This window comes from Coenobita brevimanus, chromosome 32 (assembly GCF_032717465.1).
Source record: "Coenobita brevimanus isolate Jiangsu-jjx chromosome 32, ASM3271746v2, whole genome shotgun sequence".
Classification (NCBI taxonomy): domain Eukaryota; kingdom Metazoa; phylum Arthropoda; class Malacostraca; order Decapoda; family Coenobitidae; genus Coenobita; species Coenobita brevimanus.
Genome location: NC_136985.1, coordinates 1,381,793 through 1,398,972, shown reverse-complemented (window position 1 = coordinate 1,398,972; position 17,180 = coordinate 1,381,793). Strand labels below are relative to the sequence as shown.

The 17,180-nt window shown below is 44.5% G+C and overlaps 1 protein-coding gene across 1 annotated transcript; it reads left to right on the top strand.

Annotated features, from left to right (window-relative positions):
* Positions 1-384: 384 nt before the first annotated feature.
* On the top strand, positions 385-16,588 carry LOC145395608 (WD repeat-containing protein 26). The gene is made up of 13 exons (XM_080269180.1): positions 385-642; positions 4,589-4,745; positions 5,232-5,368; positions 6,252-6,386; positions 6,986-7,079; positions 7,402-7,431; positions 7,736-7,921; positions 9,287-9,412; positions 10,035-10,118; positions 10,627-10,823; positions 11,612-11,820; positions 14,012-14,236; positions 16,527-16,588. Exons 1-13 carry the CDS (start codon positions 464-466, stop codon positions 16,586-16,588), a joined length of 1,821 nt encoding a protein of 606 aa, XP_080125306.1. The 5' UTR covers positions 385-463.
* Positions 16,589-17,180: the final 592 nt, after the last annotated feature.

Genomic DNA, 17,180 nt, shown 5'->3' with positions numbered 1-17,180 from the left:
TACTGGAAACAAGAAAAACATAGTTATGTTCCAGTATGCAGTAGTATGATGATATTACACAGTATTATTGAAATTATATATACAGAAAAATAAACCACAATATTAGGTATTGATAGATTTAGAGATATTAAATTATCAGAGGTGAATAGATGGGGTATTTCTGGCAACAGGGTTAATATAGGTGATTTTTAAGTTAATTTGGATGTACAGGTGCGATTTTCGGTGCCAGCTGAGAAGGCAGTCGATCGAGGCTCTTGGTGTGAATGTTGCGCACCACAGTAATTTGGGTGTTATTCTTGGCGAGTGTGAAGCAGAAGTGGTGTTGGGTCACCACGGCGTCCACTTAGACACACTGGCCTCCTGGCAGGACCCACAGTACGGTGGAGTGTCTCCGCCTCCACGGAAGAAACGAAAGCAGTCTTCGGAGGATTCAGCCCCCAGCACCACTGCCAGCTCGGACAATATGCAGCAACAGACAGCCAACGGGGCCAGTGAAGTGCAGCAAAATGGACAGACTGATGGGTGTGAGGGGGACAGGGCGCAGGGCGAGAATGGCGTGGAGGAGGTGACGCCAGAACTGAGTGTGGTGCAACAGGAGATGGTCAGACTTATCGGCCAGCACCTCGTCGAACTCGGCTTCAAGTGAGGACGTGAAGGCACTTTTTTGTGGTGGTGGTGGTGGAGTTAGTGTGGTGTACAGTGGTGTGGTGGAGTGAGTGTGGTGTACAGTGGTGTGGGGGAGTGGGTGGTGTGGGGGAATGGGTGGTGTGGGGGAGTGGGTGGTGTGGGGGTATGTAGGGGGAGAGTGGGTGGTGTGGTGAAGAGTGGGTGGTGTGGGGGAGTGGGTGGTGTGGGGGAATGGGTGGTGTGGGGGAATGTAGGGGGAGAGTGGGTGGTGTGGTGAAGAGTGGGTGGTGTGGGGGAGTGGGTGGTGTGGAGGAGTGAGTGGTGTGGTGGGGTGGGTGATGTGGTGGGGTGGGTGGTGTGGGGGAGTGGATGGTGTGGTGAAGAGTGGGTGGTGTGGGGGAGGGTGGGTGCTGTGGTGGGAAGAGAGAGAGAAAAAAGTCAAAATCCTATCCATACCATAACCAACAGTTTTTTTAAAGATAAGTAAACTTGGATCGAGTTAGTCTTCTCCCTTGTTCTTCTTCTTCCTGTTCATCCTTGTCCTTGTTCTTCTTGTTCTTCCTTGTTCATCCTCTTCTGCCTTGTTCTTCCTGTTATTCCTATTCTTTCTGTTCATCCTTGTTGTTCCTTGTTCATCCTGTTCTTGTTCTTCTCTTCTTCCTTGCTCTTCCTGTTCATCCTCTTCTCCCTTATTCTTCCTGTTCTTCCTGTTCTACCCTGTTCTTCCCTGTCCTTCCTTGCTCTTCCTGTTCATCCTCTTCTTCCATGTACTTCCTGTTGTACCTTGTTCTTCCTGTTCTACCTTGTTCTTCCTTCTTCTTTTATATTTTATTGTTTATCTGTACATTAGCAGGGTACACACACACACACACACACACACACACACACTTCCTCATCTCTTTCCACCTTCACTTCATAGATAGATAGATAGGTAGGCTTTCCATAATTGTCATTTTTTCCTCCTCACTGTAGAGATAGACTTAGAATCTCCCCTTCATTTGATAGATAGATAGATAGACAGAGGGAGGCCAAGGATGAGATGGAGGGATGGAGTGGAGAGGTGTATGAGAGAGGGGGGTATGAGCTGGGGGGAGGGCAGTGAAATGGCAGGGGACAGGATGACATGGAGGTGGTTTGTTTGTGGCCACCCCTAACAGGATTAAGGCATCTGGCAATAGATAGATTGATAGATAGATAGATAGATTCTCACCCCCATCACTTTCCATAGTTCCATTCATACGTTCACTACTTCAAGATATCGTAAGTTATCTTTCTCCTCAAGCACTTAAGTACGGTACAAGGTCAAATGCTTATCATCTTGGCCAGTAGCTATTCGGCTAAGGAAGCTCCCAAACACCTTTTCCTTAGTGATTTATTCTTGGATATGACTGGTTAATATCAATTTCCAGTCTGTCAGTATTTATTCAGCTAAGGAAGCTCCCAAACACCTTTTCCTTAGTGATTTATTTTTGCATATGACTGGTTAATATCAGTTTGCAGTCTGTCAGTATTTATTCGGCTAAGGAAGCTCCCAAACACCTTTTCCTTAGTGATTTATTTTTGGATATGACTGGTTAATATCCTTTTGTATGTTATTCATGCAGAGTATGGCAATATTGGAAGGATTTATGTAACACAGAAGAGGACAGTAAGGTGTAACAAACAAAATAAGTTGCTTAAGAAAAGGTGTTAGGGAGCTTTGGTGATAATGGAAGAATTTGTGTAACTCAGAAGAGGACAGTAAGGTGTAATAAGCAAAATAAATTGCTTAGGAAAAGGTGTTAGGGATCTTTGGTGATAATGGAAGGATTTGTGTAACTCAGAAGAGGACAGTAAGGTGTAATAAAGAAAATAAGCAGCTTAGGAAAAGGTGTTAGGGAGCCTTGGTGATTTTGGAAGGATTTGTGTAACTCAGAAGAGGACAGGAAGGTGTAATAAATAAAATAAGTTGCTTAGGAAAAGGTGTCAGGGAGCTTCCTCAACTGAAGAGAATGGGGTCTCTTAACATCTGTCTTCTAGTGACTTATCCCCCTTGGTCCCCCCCAATAAGGAATGGCTGTGACCTTGAGACTGAATGGTTCTTATCTTTATATCACTTTAGTAGAGAGAGAGAGAGAAAGAGAGAGAGAGAGAGAGAGAGAGAGAGAGGGAGGGAGGGAGAGAGAAAGGGAGAGAGAGAGAGAGGCTATATCTTATGCCTCCCATCCTAAATATATCTCCCCAAAACACAAAGAGAGAGAGAGAGAGAGAGAGAGAGGAAGGGAGAGAAAGAGAGAGAGAGAGAGGCTATATCTAATGCCTATCCTAAATATCTCCCCAAAGCTGAGAGAGAGAAAGAGAGAGAGAGAGAGAGACTAAAAACATCAATATCTCAAAGACTAAAAATAATAAAAGAAAATTGTCTGATTAAAGTTAGTTCACTTTGTTCGTGTTTTTAACGTTCCTCTCTCTACTGCTTTGTTGAATCCTGCCTCTGTTCCTTTGTGTGTGTGTGTGTTTGTTTGTATTGTGTTGGTGCTTTAATTACACACACACACACACACACCAGTTCCCTTTGTCTCTCTCTCTCTCTCTCTCTCTCACACACACACACACACACACACACACACACACACACACACACACACACACACACACACACACACACACACACACACACACACACCAATTCCCTTTGTCTCTCTTCCAATCTCTCTCTCTCTCTCTCTCTCTCTCTCCCTTCACCTCACTCACATACTCTCCTGGTCAGCCTCTCATTCTCTCCATCCCTCCATTTCATCCTTGGTCTCCTCCTCCCCCTTCACCTCACATACTCTCCTTGTCAGTCTCTCAGCTTCACTCTAATCTCTCTCCCACTTCACCATCTATCAGTGTAAATATCTATCTATCTATCTATCTATCTATAGCCAGATGCCATAGTCTAGTAAGGGGTGGCCATTTGTCTTTGAGTTAGTTAGATTAATGTATAGACAGATAGATAGATAGGTAGGTAGATAGATAGATAGATAGGTAGATAGATAAATAGATAGATAGATAGATAGGTAGGGAGGTAGATGGATGGATAGACAGATAGATAGTTGCATGGATAGAGAATTACATAGGTAGGTGGATGGATAGATAGATAGATAGATACTGTAGGTAGATAGATAGATAGGTAGATAGATAGAGAACTTGAATTTGGCTCTGTTATTTTGTTTTTGTTTTTTCTTGGAGGGAACAGTTTATGGGCGCCTGGCCTTGGGTTCCTTCTTCTCTGCATTAAAAAAAAATTGATAGATAGATAGATAGGAGATAGGTAGATAGATAGATAAATAGGTAGGTAGATAGATGAACAGATAGAGATTTAATAGGTAGGTAGGTAGGTAGATTGATAGATAGGTAGGTAGGTAGATAGATAGATAAATAGGTAGGTAGGTAGATAGATAAATAGGTAGGTAGGTAGATAGATAAATAGGTAGGTAGGTAGGTAGGTAGATAAATAGGTAGGTAGGTAGATAGATAAATAGGTAGGTAGGTAGATAGATAGATAAATAGGTAGGTAGGTAGGTAGATAGATAGATAAATAGGTAGGTAGGTAGATAGATAGATAAGTAGGTAGGTAGGTAGATAGATAGATAAATAGGTAGGTAGATAGATAGATAGGTAGGTAGATAGATAGATAAATAGGTAGGTAGGTAGATAGATAAATAGGTAGGTAGGTAGATAGATAGATGGATGGATAGGTAGGTAGATAGACACATATAGATAGATACATAGATAGGTAGGTAGGTAGATGGATAGATAGATAGGTAAGTAGGTAGATAAATAGATAGATAAATAGGCAGACAGATAGATAAAGAATAGATGAAGGTAGATGGTAGATAGATAGATAAATAGATAAACAAAGAATAGATGAAGGTAGATAGATAGATAGATAAAGAATAGATGAAGGTGTAAGCGCGTCTACTCGCATTGTTTACAGGAAAAGTGCGGATTTGTTAATGGCCGAGTCTGGATGTCGTCTGGATCACCCCGCGGCGGCCAGATTCCGCCAGTGTGTTATGGCCGGGGAGTGGGCCAAGGCCGAGGCCGCCCTAGGGGAGCTGCGGACCATGCTGGACGACCCCAATAGCCTTAAGGTGGGTTGGGGTGGTGATGATGATGATGATGAGGAGGAGGATGATGATGATGATGATGAGGAGGAGGAGGAGGATGGTGATGATGATGATGATGAGGAGGAGGAGGAGGATGGTGATGATGATGATGATGATGATGATGATGATGATGAGGAGGAGGAGGAGGAGGAGGAGGATGGTGATGATGATGATGAGGAGGAGGAGGAGGATGGTGATGATGATGATGATGAGGAGGAGGAGGAGGATGGTGATGATGATGATGATGAGGAGGAGGAGGAGGAGAATGGTGATGATGATGATGAGGAGGAGGATGGTGATGATGATAATGAGGAGGAGGTTGGTGATGATGATGATGAGGAGGAGGAGGAGGAGAATGGTGATGATGATGAGGAGGAGGAGGGCAGTGAACGTGGTTAGGGCCTTTGTTCCTCCTGTAAAAAGAAACACCATAGACTAAAGATTGATTGTGTGTGTATGTTTTTTTCCCAGGAGATGCGTTTTCTACTACTGGAGCAGAAATACCTGGAGCTCTTGGAGGGCGGGCAGGCCATGGAGGCGCTGACCTGCCTCCGCTCACAGCTGACACCGCTCCAGCACAACATGGAAAGAGTACACCAGCTCTCCAGGTACTGTGCTGCTCAGTGTACTCCCTAAATGTACTATATCAGTGAGGTAGTACAGTACAGCCATCTTACACAGTAATACCTTGGCTTAACGATGGGGTTAGGTATGGGTTGTGATTTTTTAAACCAATTTTAGACTAAAATTGTGTGTTTAGGTTGATTTATAAACTGTTTTTAGACTTAGATTAATGTGTTTTAGCCATAGGTGGGGTGAACATTGTCATTTTGGTGTTTAGGTTGATTTATAAACTGTTTTTAGACTTAGATTAATGTGTTTTAGCCATAGGTGGGGTGAACATTGTCATTTTTGTGTTTAGGTTGATTTATAAACTGTTTTTAGACTTAGATTAATGTGTTTTAGCCATAGGTGGGGTGAACATTGTCATTTTGGTGTTTAGGTTGATTTATAAACTGTTTTTAGACTTAGATTAATGTGTTTTAGCCATAGCTGGGGTGAACATTGTCATTTTGGTGTTTAGGTTGATTTATAAACTGTTTTTAGACTTAGATTAATGTGTTTTAGCCATAGCTGGGGTGAACACTGTCATTTTGGGGTACAGTTTACTAGGCTTGATTTTTTCCAGACATACTAAATGATTTCCAGATTTTATTTGTTAGTTTTAGTGAGTTATTTACAGGTGTTAGGCTTGGGTTAGCTTCCTTGACAGCTGTTAGGCCATTTAGACTGGCTTTACACTTGTTTTTGGACTCATTTGGGTGGGTTTAGGACTTGGTTGGGGGGGTGACACCCAAGGCTGAAAAACACATCTCATTACTTTACATGTTAAAACTACCCTGATGTACGATACCCCGCCCAACAGTGGGTCTTTACCTAACCAGTTGCATCGTTAAACCAGGGTACTTATCTCTTTGTTTACACTTGCAGTTTGATGTTTATGTCGAACCCTGAGGAGCTGCGTTCGGCCGCGCGTTGGTCCGGGATGGGCAAAGAGTCGCGTAAAGACCTGATGGACCGTCTTCAGCACTTCCTACCTCCCTCCATCATGCTCCCTCCACACAGGTAACGACGGGGGGTAGTGGGTGGAATGACCCTATTGGACTGCTGGCCTTAAATTGGGTCCCTGTGAAGGCCTGGTGGGTCTTGGCTCATTGATAACAAGCAGGAAATATTGGCTATCTGTCTGTCTATCTATCTATCTATTTATCTGTCTATCTATCTGTCTATCTGTCTATAACCAGATGCTATAATCCCATAAGGGGTGGTCATTTGTCTATCTATCTATCTATCGCCACATGCCATAATCGGGTAAGGGGTGGGGGTTTATCTTTGAGTTAGTTGTTTTATGGGGAGGGGCACTAACCCTCCACCAACCCACTTGTTGACACGTAGCCCCCCTATTCAGTCCCATATCCCTGAGGTCACACTCTCCATGCTGCTTGATCTCTGGCAGCCTCCCCATTCAGTCCTTTATCCTGAGGTCACACTCTCCATGCTGCTTGATCTCTGGCAGCCTCCCTATTCAGTCCTTTATCCTGAGGTCACACTCTCCATGCTGCTTGATCTCTGGCAGCCTCCCTAGTCAGTGCCTTATCCCTGAGGTTACACTCTCATCCCAGGTCTTTCTTGGAGTATGTGTTAACACTGTGCGTTTTTTCCAGGCTTGAGACGCTAATATTACAAGCCGTTGAACATCAGCGGACACAGTGTGCGTATCACAACACCTGCAGCGACAGTCAGGTGGGTGAGAATACAGTTTTGATTGCATTTAGTACAATATTACATGTACTGTACTCTTGTTTACACTCACACACACCTGAAGAGACAGTCAGGTGGGCGGTAGTACAAGTTTGATTCTACAGGTATTTATATTTGTGTTTATTTAACACAAACGAGGACTAAGGTGTAATAAGCAAAATAAATCACTTAGGAAGAGGAGTTAGGGAGCACATCCATTTGTACATTAGTCATGCAGAGTGTGGCGATATTGGAAGAATTTATTTAACACAGAAGAGAACAGTAAGGTGTAATAAGCAAAATAAATCACTTAGGAAAAGATATTAGGTGATATTGGAAGGATTTATGTAACACAGAAGAGGACAGTAAGGTGTAATAAGCAAAATAAATCACTTAGGAAAAGATGTTAGGTGATACTGGAAGGATTTATGTAACACAGAAGAGGACAGTAAGGTGTAATAAGCAAAATAAATCACTTAGGAAAAGATGTTAGGTGATACTGGAAGGATTTATGTAATACAGAAGAGGACAGTAAGGTGTAATAAGCAAAATAAATCACTTAGGAAGAGGCGTTAGGGAGCATATCCATTTGTACATTAGTTAAGCGATATTGGAAGAATTTATTTAACACAGAAGAGAACAGTATTAAGTTTAACCGATTTCCCTGTTGGCAGGTGCTTGGGTCAGGTGGGTCCCTCCTCCTGGACCACTCGTGTCCGCGCCAGGCCTTCCCCTGCACCACAGTCCAGGTTTTGTCCGACCATTGTGACGAGGTGTGGATTGCCAGGTTTAGTCCGGACGGAAACAAGCTGGCTACGGGCTCGAAGGATTCCACTGTCGTCATTTGGGACGTGGATCCTGTGAGTTGGTTTGCCTTTGTCTGTCTATCTGTCTGTCTATCTATCTATCTATCTGTCTATCTATCTGTCTGTCTGTCTATCCATCTATCTATCTATTGCCAGAGGTCTTAATCCCATAAGGGGTGGCCATAAACAAATCGCCTCCATGTCGCCCTGTCCCCTGTCATTTCACTGGCCTCCTCCCAGCTTACACCCCCCTCTCTCATATACCTCTCCACTCCATCCCTCCATCTCATCCTCAATCTCCACCTCACACACTCTTCTAGTTAGTCTCTCATATACCTCTCTACTCCGTCCCTCCATCCTCAGTCTCTCCCTTCCTTTCCTTGCTCCATCTCACTCACATACACTCTCCGAGTTAGTCTCATATACCTCTCTGCTCCATCCCTCCATCTCATCGTCAGTCTCCCTCTCTCTTTCCTCCCTCCACCTCCCTACATACACTCCTAGTTAGTCTCTAGTAATGGATAACCACCCTAACCAGCCACTCCTCCATCCCAAGCTTTCTCACTGCCCACTTCACCACCTCTCTAGGGACTCTGTCAAAGGCCTTTTCCAAATCAACAAAAACAAAATAAAGATTCCTTCTCCTACCAATATATTTTTCCTGAAGATTTCAAACAATTATTATTATTATTTTTTTTAATGCAAGGAAGAAGGAACCAAAGGCCAGGAGCCCACAAACCGTTCCTTCCCAGAAAAAAACAAAAACAATACAAAAGAGAGCCAAATTCAAGATGCGTTCATTTTGAGATGCCTGGACACACTGCGTTTGAAAGACTGGAGATCATAGGAAGGTGGAAATACAGACAGAGGGAGACAGTTCCAGAGTTGACCTGTTGCATACATGAAGGGCTGGGGGTAACAGTTAACTCTTGCATTAGAGAGTTGGACAGAAAAGGGATGAGAGTTTGTTGCTAGACGGGTGCTATGCGCCCGTCGTAGAGGTGGAGGGATGCAAGCAGACAGTTCAGAGGAGCAGTGACCATTGAAGTAGCGACAGAAAAGAGATAAAGAGGCAACAGTGCGGCAAAGAGACAGAGGTTGAAGGGAGCCAGTAAGAGGAGGAGAGTTAATGAAGTAGTGCCAGAAAAGAGATAAAGATGCAACAGTGCGGCAAAGAGACAGAGGTTGAAGGGAGTCAGTAAGAGGAAAGTTAATGAAGAAGCCCGTCGTAGAGGTGGAGGGATGCAAGGAGACAGTTCAGAGGAGCAGTGACATGGCATCAGTAGTCAAATAATGCCATGATAAATGATGTAAAGAATTATCGCTGTTCGTTTATATATCCTGAAGACGTCAACTTCCGATCTGTCGATAAACGATGCCAAGAATTGTTGCTAATCTTCCCCCCCCTCCCCCCCTCAGGAGACTTTGACAGTGACGCGAAGGTTTACCCTCGACGGACACTCCTATGGGGTCGTCTATCTGGCGTGGAGCCCCGACACGAGCAAACTTATCGTGTGTCTACAAGAGGAGGCCGCAGAGTTGGTGGTAAGGCTGAGAAGTGAGATTATTGTGTGTGTGTGTGTGTGTGTGTGTGTGTGTGAGGTGGATAGATTGGTGGATGGATAGATGAAGGGACAGGTGGGTAGATGGAAGGATTGATAGATAGGTGGGTGGATGGATGGATAGTTGAGGATGTCGTAAGGCAGAGAATTATGATTATTGTGTGTGTGTGTGTGTGTGTGTGTGTGTGTGTGTGTGTGTGGATAGGTTGGGGGAGGGGTTGATGAAGGGACAGGTGGGTAGATGGAAGGATTGATAGATAGGTGGGTGGATGGATGGATAGTTGAGGACTTAGTAAGGCAGAGAAATACGATTACTGTGTGTGTGAGAGGCAGATAGGTTGGTGGAGGGGTAGGTGGGTAGATAGAAGGATTGATGGATAGGAAGGTGGATGGATGGATAGGAAGGTGGATGGATGGATAGATAGCTGGATGGATGGATAGGAAGGTGGATGGATGGATAGATAGCAGATGTGATAAGGCAGAGAATTACAGTGTTAGTCTGCATGTGGTTATAGACATACCACCCTGAAAGAACAGATGTAATGGTGTGTGCTAACCTGTGTAATGGTTTGTACTGAGGCGTTACATGGGCGTTACATTTACAGGTGTGGGACACGGAACGAGGGGAGCAGATCTGCAAGGTGTCCAATTCACCTGACGATTCGTTAACCTGCGCGGCCTGGCATAAGGTGGGTCGAGTTTGAGAAAGACAGGAGACGAGAAACACGATGGGCTAGGATTGTTTTTATTGTTATTATTATTATTATTATTATTATTATTATGTTTTGGAGAGTCTTGGAGGGCCCCTGACTTCGCTCTCCATGCTGCTTGATCTCTGGCAGCCTTCCTATTCAGTTCCTTATCCCTGAGGTTGCTCTCTCCACACTGCTTGATATCTGGCAGCCCTGAGGTCACTTTCTCCACACTGCTTGATCTCTGGCAGCCTCCCAAGTCAGCGCCACGTGTTATTCTTTTTCAGGACTCGAGAAAGTTTGTTTGTGGTGGGATGCGCTGTCTCCACACTGCTTGATCTCTGGCAGCTTTCCTAGTCAGTTCCATGTGGTTTTTCACACTCTCTCACCCTGCTTGATCTCTGGCAGCTTTCCTAGTCAGTGCCATGTGTTTTTTCACACTCTCTCACCCTGCTTGATCTCTGGCAGCCTCCCAAGTCAGCGCCACATGTTATTCTTGTTTCAGGACTCGAGAAAGTTTGTTTGTGGTGGGATGCGCGGTCAGTTCTACCAGTGCGACCTGGAGGGGCACATCCTGGACTCGTGGGAGGGGGTGCGGGTGCAGTGCCTGGCCATACAGAGTGACGGACGCACGGTCTTGGCGTCCGACACACACCATCGCATCAGAGGCTACCACTTTGAAGACGTACAGGACCATAACATGTTAGTAGGGGGCGCATTTAGTCTGTATGTCTGTCTATCTATCTATCTATCTGTCTATCTGTCTGTCTGTCTATCTATCTATCTATCTGTCTCTATCTATCTGTCTATCTATCTATCTATATCTGTCTATCTATCTATCTATATCTGTCTATCTATCTATCTGTCTATCTATCTGTCTATCTCTCTATCTATCTGTCTGTCTGTCTCTGAAGATGTGGAAGACCATAACATGTTAGTAGGGGGCGCGTTTGGTCTGTATGTCTATCTGTCTATCTATCTATCTATCTGGCTGTCTGGCTGTCTCTGTGTATGTATCTCTCTCTCTATCTATCTGTCTCTACCTAACTCTCTGTCTATCCATCTATCTATCTACATATCTGTCTTCAACTATCTATCTATCTACCATTTTGAAGAGGTACAGGATGTCAGGCTATAGATAGATAGATAGAATTTCAATCACCTGACCCCACTCACCCACCAGCCTCCTTGTTGCAGATAGATAGATAGAAAGACAGATAGATAGATAAATAGATAGATAGATAGTGACTTTAAAAACACATAAGAGGACTGTGAGGAGTAATAAGCAAAATAAATCACTTAGGAAGAGGAATTAGGCAGCTTCACTGAACACAGAGGACCATAAGGAGTAATAAGCAAAATAAATCACTTAGGAAAAGGAATTAGGCAGCTTCACTGAACACAGAGGACCATAAGGAGTAATAAGCAGAATAAATCACTTAGGAAAAGGTGTCAGGGAGCTTCATTAAACCACCTGAACCCACTTACAGCATACAGGAAGACCACAGCATCATGTCCTTCACCCTCGATGCCACGGGTCAGTACGCCCTGCTAAATGTGGCCAGTCAGGGAGTTCACCTCTGGGACTTGCGCACCCGATCTTTGGTACGAAAGTTCCGAGGCCTCACCCAGGGACACTACGCCATCCACTCGTGCTTCGGAGGCCACAACCAGGACTTTATCGCGTCCGGTAGTGAAGGTAGGTGGTGAGTGTGGTAGTGTGGTGGTGGTTGTGGTGGTAGGAGGAGGAGCAGGAGTGTGTTAGTTTGTGGCAGTGAAAGTAGGTTGTGGTAGTAGTGGTGGTAGTAGTATTATATTCTAGTAGTAGTTGTAGTAGTAGTATGTTAGTGTTAGGCAGTGATGGTAGGTCATAGTAGTAGTAGTAGTAGTAGTAGATGATGAAAATTATAATAATGATGATTTGTTTGTGGCCACCCCAAACGGGATTGAGGCGTCTGGCAATAGATAGATAGATAGATAGATGATGATGATGATGGTGATGAAAATGGTGATGATAATACTGATAATGATGATGATGGTGATGACAATGATGATGATGATGACGATGATAATTACGATGACAGCAGTAATAATAATAATGATAAAAACGACGATAATGATAATGACAATGACGATGACGATAATGTTGACGTTGTACATCTGGGGCCTTGATGGTTACGATGACATTAATAATCATGAAAATAATCTATCTATCTGTCTATCTATCGCCAGACGCAATAATCCCATAAGGGGTGGCCATTTGGCTTTGAGTTAGTTGTTTTACGGGGAGGGGCACTAACCCTCCACCAACCCACTTGTTGACACGTAGGCAGCACGTATGGTTTGGTTATATGGTTACCACCCAGCGTTGTACATGGTTTCTTGGCTTACAGGAAACCATTTGGCTTGTCACTCAATGTAAAGCCACCTGTAAAGGAAAGAAAAGCAATAAGAAGTGACAGGAAAGATGGGAGAAATAGGAAGAGAGGAGGACAGGCACAGAAAAAGAATGATAAAGGCTAAGGAAGAAGTAGGCAGCACAACATCAAGTGAGTGGATGATGGTAAGAAATAGGAAGAGAGGAGGACAGGCACAGAAAAAGAATGATAAAGGCTAAGGAAGAAGTAGGCAGCACTACATCAAGTGAGTGGATGATGGTAAGAAATAGGAAGAGAGGAGGACAGGCACAGAAAAAGAATGATAAAGGCTGAGGAAGAAGTAGGCAGCACTACATCAAGTGAGTGGATGATGGTAAGAAATAGGAAGAGAGGAGGACAGGCACAGAAAAAGAATGATAAAGGCTAAGGAAGAAGTAGGCAGCACTACATCAAGTGAGTGGATGATGGTAAGAAATAGGAAGAGAGGAGGACAGGCACAGAAAAAGAATGATAAAGGCTAAGGAAGAAGTAGGCAGCACTACATCAAGTGAGTGGATGATGGTGAGAAATAGGAAGAGAGGAGGACAGGCACAGAAAAAGAATGATAAAGGCTAAGGAAGAAGTAGGCAGCACTACATCAAGTGAGTGGATGATGGTAAGAAACAGGAAGAGAGGAGGACAGGCACAGAAAAAGAATGATAAAGGCTAAGGAAGAAGTAGGCAGCACTACATCAAGTGAGTGGATGATGGTAAGAAATAGGAAGAGAGGAGGACAGGCACAGAAAAAGAATGATAAAGGCTAAGGAAGAAGTAGGCAGCACTACATCAAGTGAGTGGATGATGGTGAGAAATAGGAAGAGAGGAGGACAGGCACAGAAAAAGAATGATAAAGGCTAAGGAAGAAGTAGGCAGCACTACATCAAGTGAGTGGATGATGGTTGATGAAAATAATACAGATGTTTATAATGATTATGATGATGATAATGATGGCAAATTCTCCCCTCGTTCCAGACAGCAAGGTGTACGTTTGGCACCACAAGCGGGAACTACCGGATGTGTATGATACAAACGATAATACAGTAGTTACGATGACAATAATAACTATCTATCTATCTATTGCCAGACGCCTCAATCCCGTTTGGGGTGGCCACAAACAAATCGCTTCCAAGTCGCCCTGTCCCCCGCCATTTCACTGCCCTGCTCCCAACTCACACCCCCCTCTCTCATATACCTCTCCACCCCATCCCTCCATCTCATCCTCGGCCTCCCCCTCCCTCTTCCCCCCTCCACCTCACTCACATACACTCTCCTCGTCAGACAATAATAACGATGATGAAATTTTTACAAACGATGACAGTTATGACGACAATAATGATGACGATGATGATGATGAACATGATGATACGAACAATAACAGTTACGATGAGACAATAATAATAATTAAAATTATAGAAATGATGATAGTTACAATGACAGGAGTAACGACGATGGCAAATTCTCCCCTCGTTCCAGACAACAAGGTTTACATTTGGCACCACAAGCGTGAACTGCCGGTGGCCACCCTCACCGGCCACACAGGCATTGTCAACTGTGTCACGTGGAACCCCCAGTACCCAGCGATGGTGGCGTCGGTGTCGGACGATGGCACGGTGCGGATCTGGGGCCCGGCGCCGGAGTATAGGGGCGCCAAGACTGCCAACCCCACCACTACTAACTCAACACCACCTACAGCCAACGGTGAGTGAGACGGTGGTGAGGTGAGGAGGAGGAGGAGGGGGGGAGGAAGAAAAGGAGGAGGAGGAGAAAGAGGAGGAGGAGGAGGAGGAAGAGAAGGAGGAGGGGGAGGAAGAGAAGGAGGAGGGGGAGGAGGAGGAAGAGAAGGATGTTCATGATGATGATGAGGAGGAGGATGGTGATGGTGATGATGATGATGAGGAGGAGGAAGAGGAGGATTGTGATGATGATGATGATAATGATGATGATGAGGAGGAAGAGGAGGATGGTGATGATGATGATGAGGAGGAGGAGGAGGATGGTGATGATGATGATGAGGAGGAGGAGGAGGATGGTGATGATGATGATGATGAGGAGGAGGAGGAGGATGGTGATGATGATGAAGAGGAGGATGGTGATGATGATGATGATGATGATGATGATGATGATACAGTGTTGGTATAAGGACAGGCCATGTGGAGAGGATGGAGAGTGAGAGACTGACGAGGAGAGTGTATGTGAGTGAGATGGAGGGGGGAAGAGGGAGGCCAAGGATGAGATGGAGGGATGGAGGGAAGAGCTATACAAGAGGGTGGTATGTGAACTTGGGAGAGGGCAGTGAAATGGCGGGGGACAGGGCGACGTGGAGGCAGTTTGTTTGTGGCCACCCCTTACAGGATTATGGTGTCTGGCAATAGATAGATAGATAGATAAAGAGTATTGGGACTCAACTAATTCCCAGCGTTTATTTATTCTTTTCAGGTGTAGACGGCAGCAGTAGTGGGAGTCGGTGAGGCTGTGGGCGGCTAGATCGCTGCATATACTTACACGTGTGCACGATAAACCTGTACATACCCTACATGGGGCCGTGTGCGCACTGTCACATCTTCCTTTGATACAGTCTCGGGTGAAAAGCATTGGGTGGTGTGTGGATGAGGCTGCTAGAGTTATTCCAGTCACGAGAGGGTCTTTGTACAGTCAGGGACACTACTCCGCCATCTTCCCCCCCTACTTCTGCCTCTCACGGCCCTCCATTGGTCGATATTCGTGAGCTGGGAGAGTTTTTGTGCGTTTGGCGATTCGTGTAAAAATTATCCGTCTTTCGTACGTTTTTTATCCTCTGTTGGCCAATATTCGTAAGCTTAGAGAGTCTTTGCGTGTCTTGTGGTCCGTGTGTGATTGGAAAGTGACGAACATGCGTGGAGGATGTAAAAATGATCCCTTGCGTAAAAATGATCTGTCTTGCGTACGCTCTTTATTCTCCATTGGCTAATATTCGTAAGCTTAGAGGGTCTTGGCGTGTTCTGCGGTTCGTGTGCGGTTGGAAAGTGACGAACAGGGCTGGAAGATAAAGTAGAAATTATCTCTCTCTCTTGCGTACGCTCTTTATCCTCTGTTGGCCAATATTCGTAAGCTGAGAGAGTCTTTGCGTGTTTTGCGATTCGTGGGCGATTGGTAAGTGACGAATACGCCCAGAAGATGAAGTAGAAATCAAACCTCTCTTCCTGGCATAGGGAAAGGGTTAATAAATGTTTTGTCCAGACTTCCTCCTCTACAAATGCCTCGTTGTTCCATATTTCGTTTTGTTTCGCAAGGTTTTGTTTACATTTTATTCGCCTAATGTCGGCCCTCCATCCTGCTCGATCTCTGTCAGCATCTTTTCATTCCTGAGCTTCTGAGGGCCAATATGAGAGAGAGGGGTGTGAGTTGGGGGGAGGGCAGTGAAATGGCAGGGGACAGGGTGACATGGAGGCAGTTTGTTTGTGGCCACCCCTTACAGGATTAAGGTGTCTGGCAATAGATAGATGGATAGATAGATTTTGAAGGTAGACTGGTAGGGAGTGTGAGGGTGTAGACATTGATGACCATTGATGCTGCGTGTGTCAGCTTGTAAACATCAACGCGTGGTGTGTGTACGCTTGGTATTGTGTCACCAGAGAGGGAGTGCGAGGATGTAACAAGTAAACATTAAGCTCCATGTGTCTTGTCAGCTTGTAAACATTACCACTCGGTGTGTTTACGTTGTTTTGCCGCAGAGAGGGAGAGCGAGAATGTAAGAAGTAAACACTGAGCTCCATGTGTCTGTCAGTATTGCAGCTGGTGTGTTTAAATTGGTGTTTTGCTACGGAGAGGGAGAGCGAGAATGTAAAATATTGATGCTTCATGTCTGTCAGCTTGTAAACATTGCCGTTGGTGTGTTTATGCTGGATATTAGGGACGGAGAACGAGGATGTAACAAATAAACATTGATGCTCCGTGTATATCAACTTGTAAACATTGCCGTTGGTGTGTTTACGTTGGTGTTTTGTCGCAGGGAGGGAGTGCGAGGGGGGCTCTTCGCATGGGTCGTTCCTCAGCAATGGAGCGGCCGTGTAGCGCGACCCCATAGCACCACCGCAGCCTGGGGTCACCGAGTCACTACCCACACACCGATGGAAGCATGTGTTGCCATATCCACACCTCATTTCAAATTTCAAAACACCCCATTTCAAATTCAAAAATACAGTTACAAACGGCCATCAGTACATCTTATCATTACAAAAACTGGACAAGTTCTCTCAAAAAATATATATTGGAAAATTCCCTGGTTTCAAAAAGACATTATTATTGAAAAAAAAAAATTATTACCAAAAATATCATTAGGAAAATTCAAAAAAATGTCCGTTACACATATCCCGGTTTGAAAAAAATTGTATTATAAGAAAATCATTTTAAAAAATGATGATGATGATGATGATGATGATTTGTATTGATGCCTGTGTTTGAAAAAGATGATGGTGATGGTGATGATGATGGTGATGGTGATAATCATGGTAGTGATGATGATGATGATGATGATGGTTGTGGTAGTGATGGTGATGATGATAGTGATTTGTAATGATGGCTGTTTGTAGCATGTGTTTGAAAAAGATGATGATGATGGTGATGATAGTGATGATGATGATGATAGTGATGATGTTGGGTAGGC

Coding starts and splice junctions, on each gene's coding strand:
- LOC145395608 (XM_080269180.1), top strand. CDS start 464: ATGCAGCAACAGACAGCCAACGGGGCCAGTGAAGTGCAGCAAAATGGA. Junction 643..4,588: donor CTCGTCGAACTCGGCTTCAA/GTGAGGACGTGA, acceptor CATTGTTTACAG/GAAAAGTGCGGATTTGTTAA. Junction 6,387..6,985: donor ATCATGCTCCCTCCACACAG/GTAACGACGGGG, acceptor CGTTTTTTCCAG/GCTTGAGACGCTAATATTAC.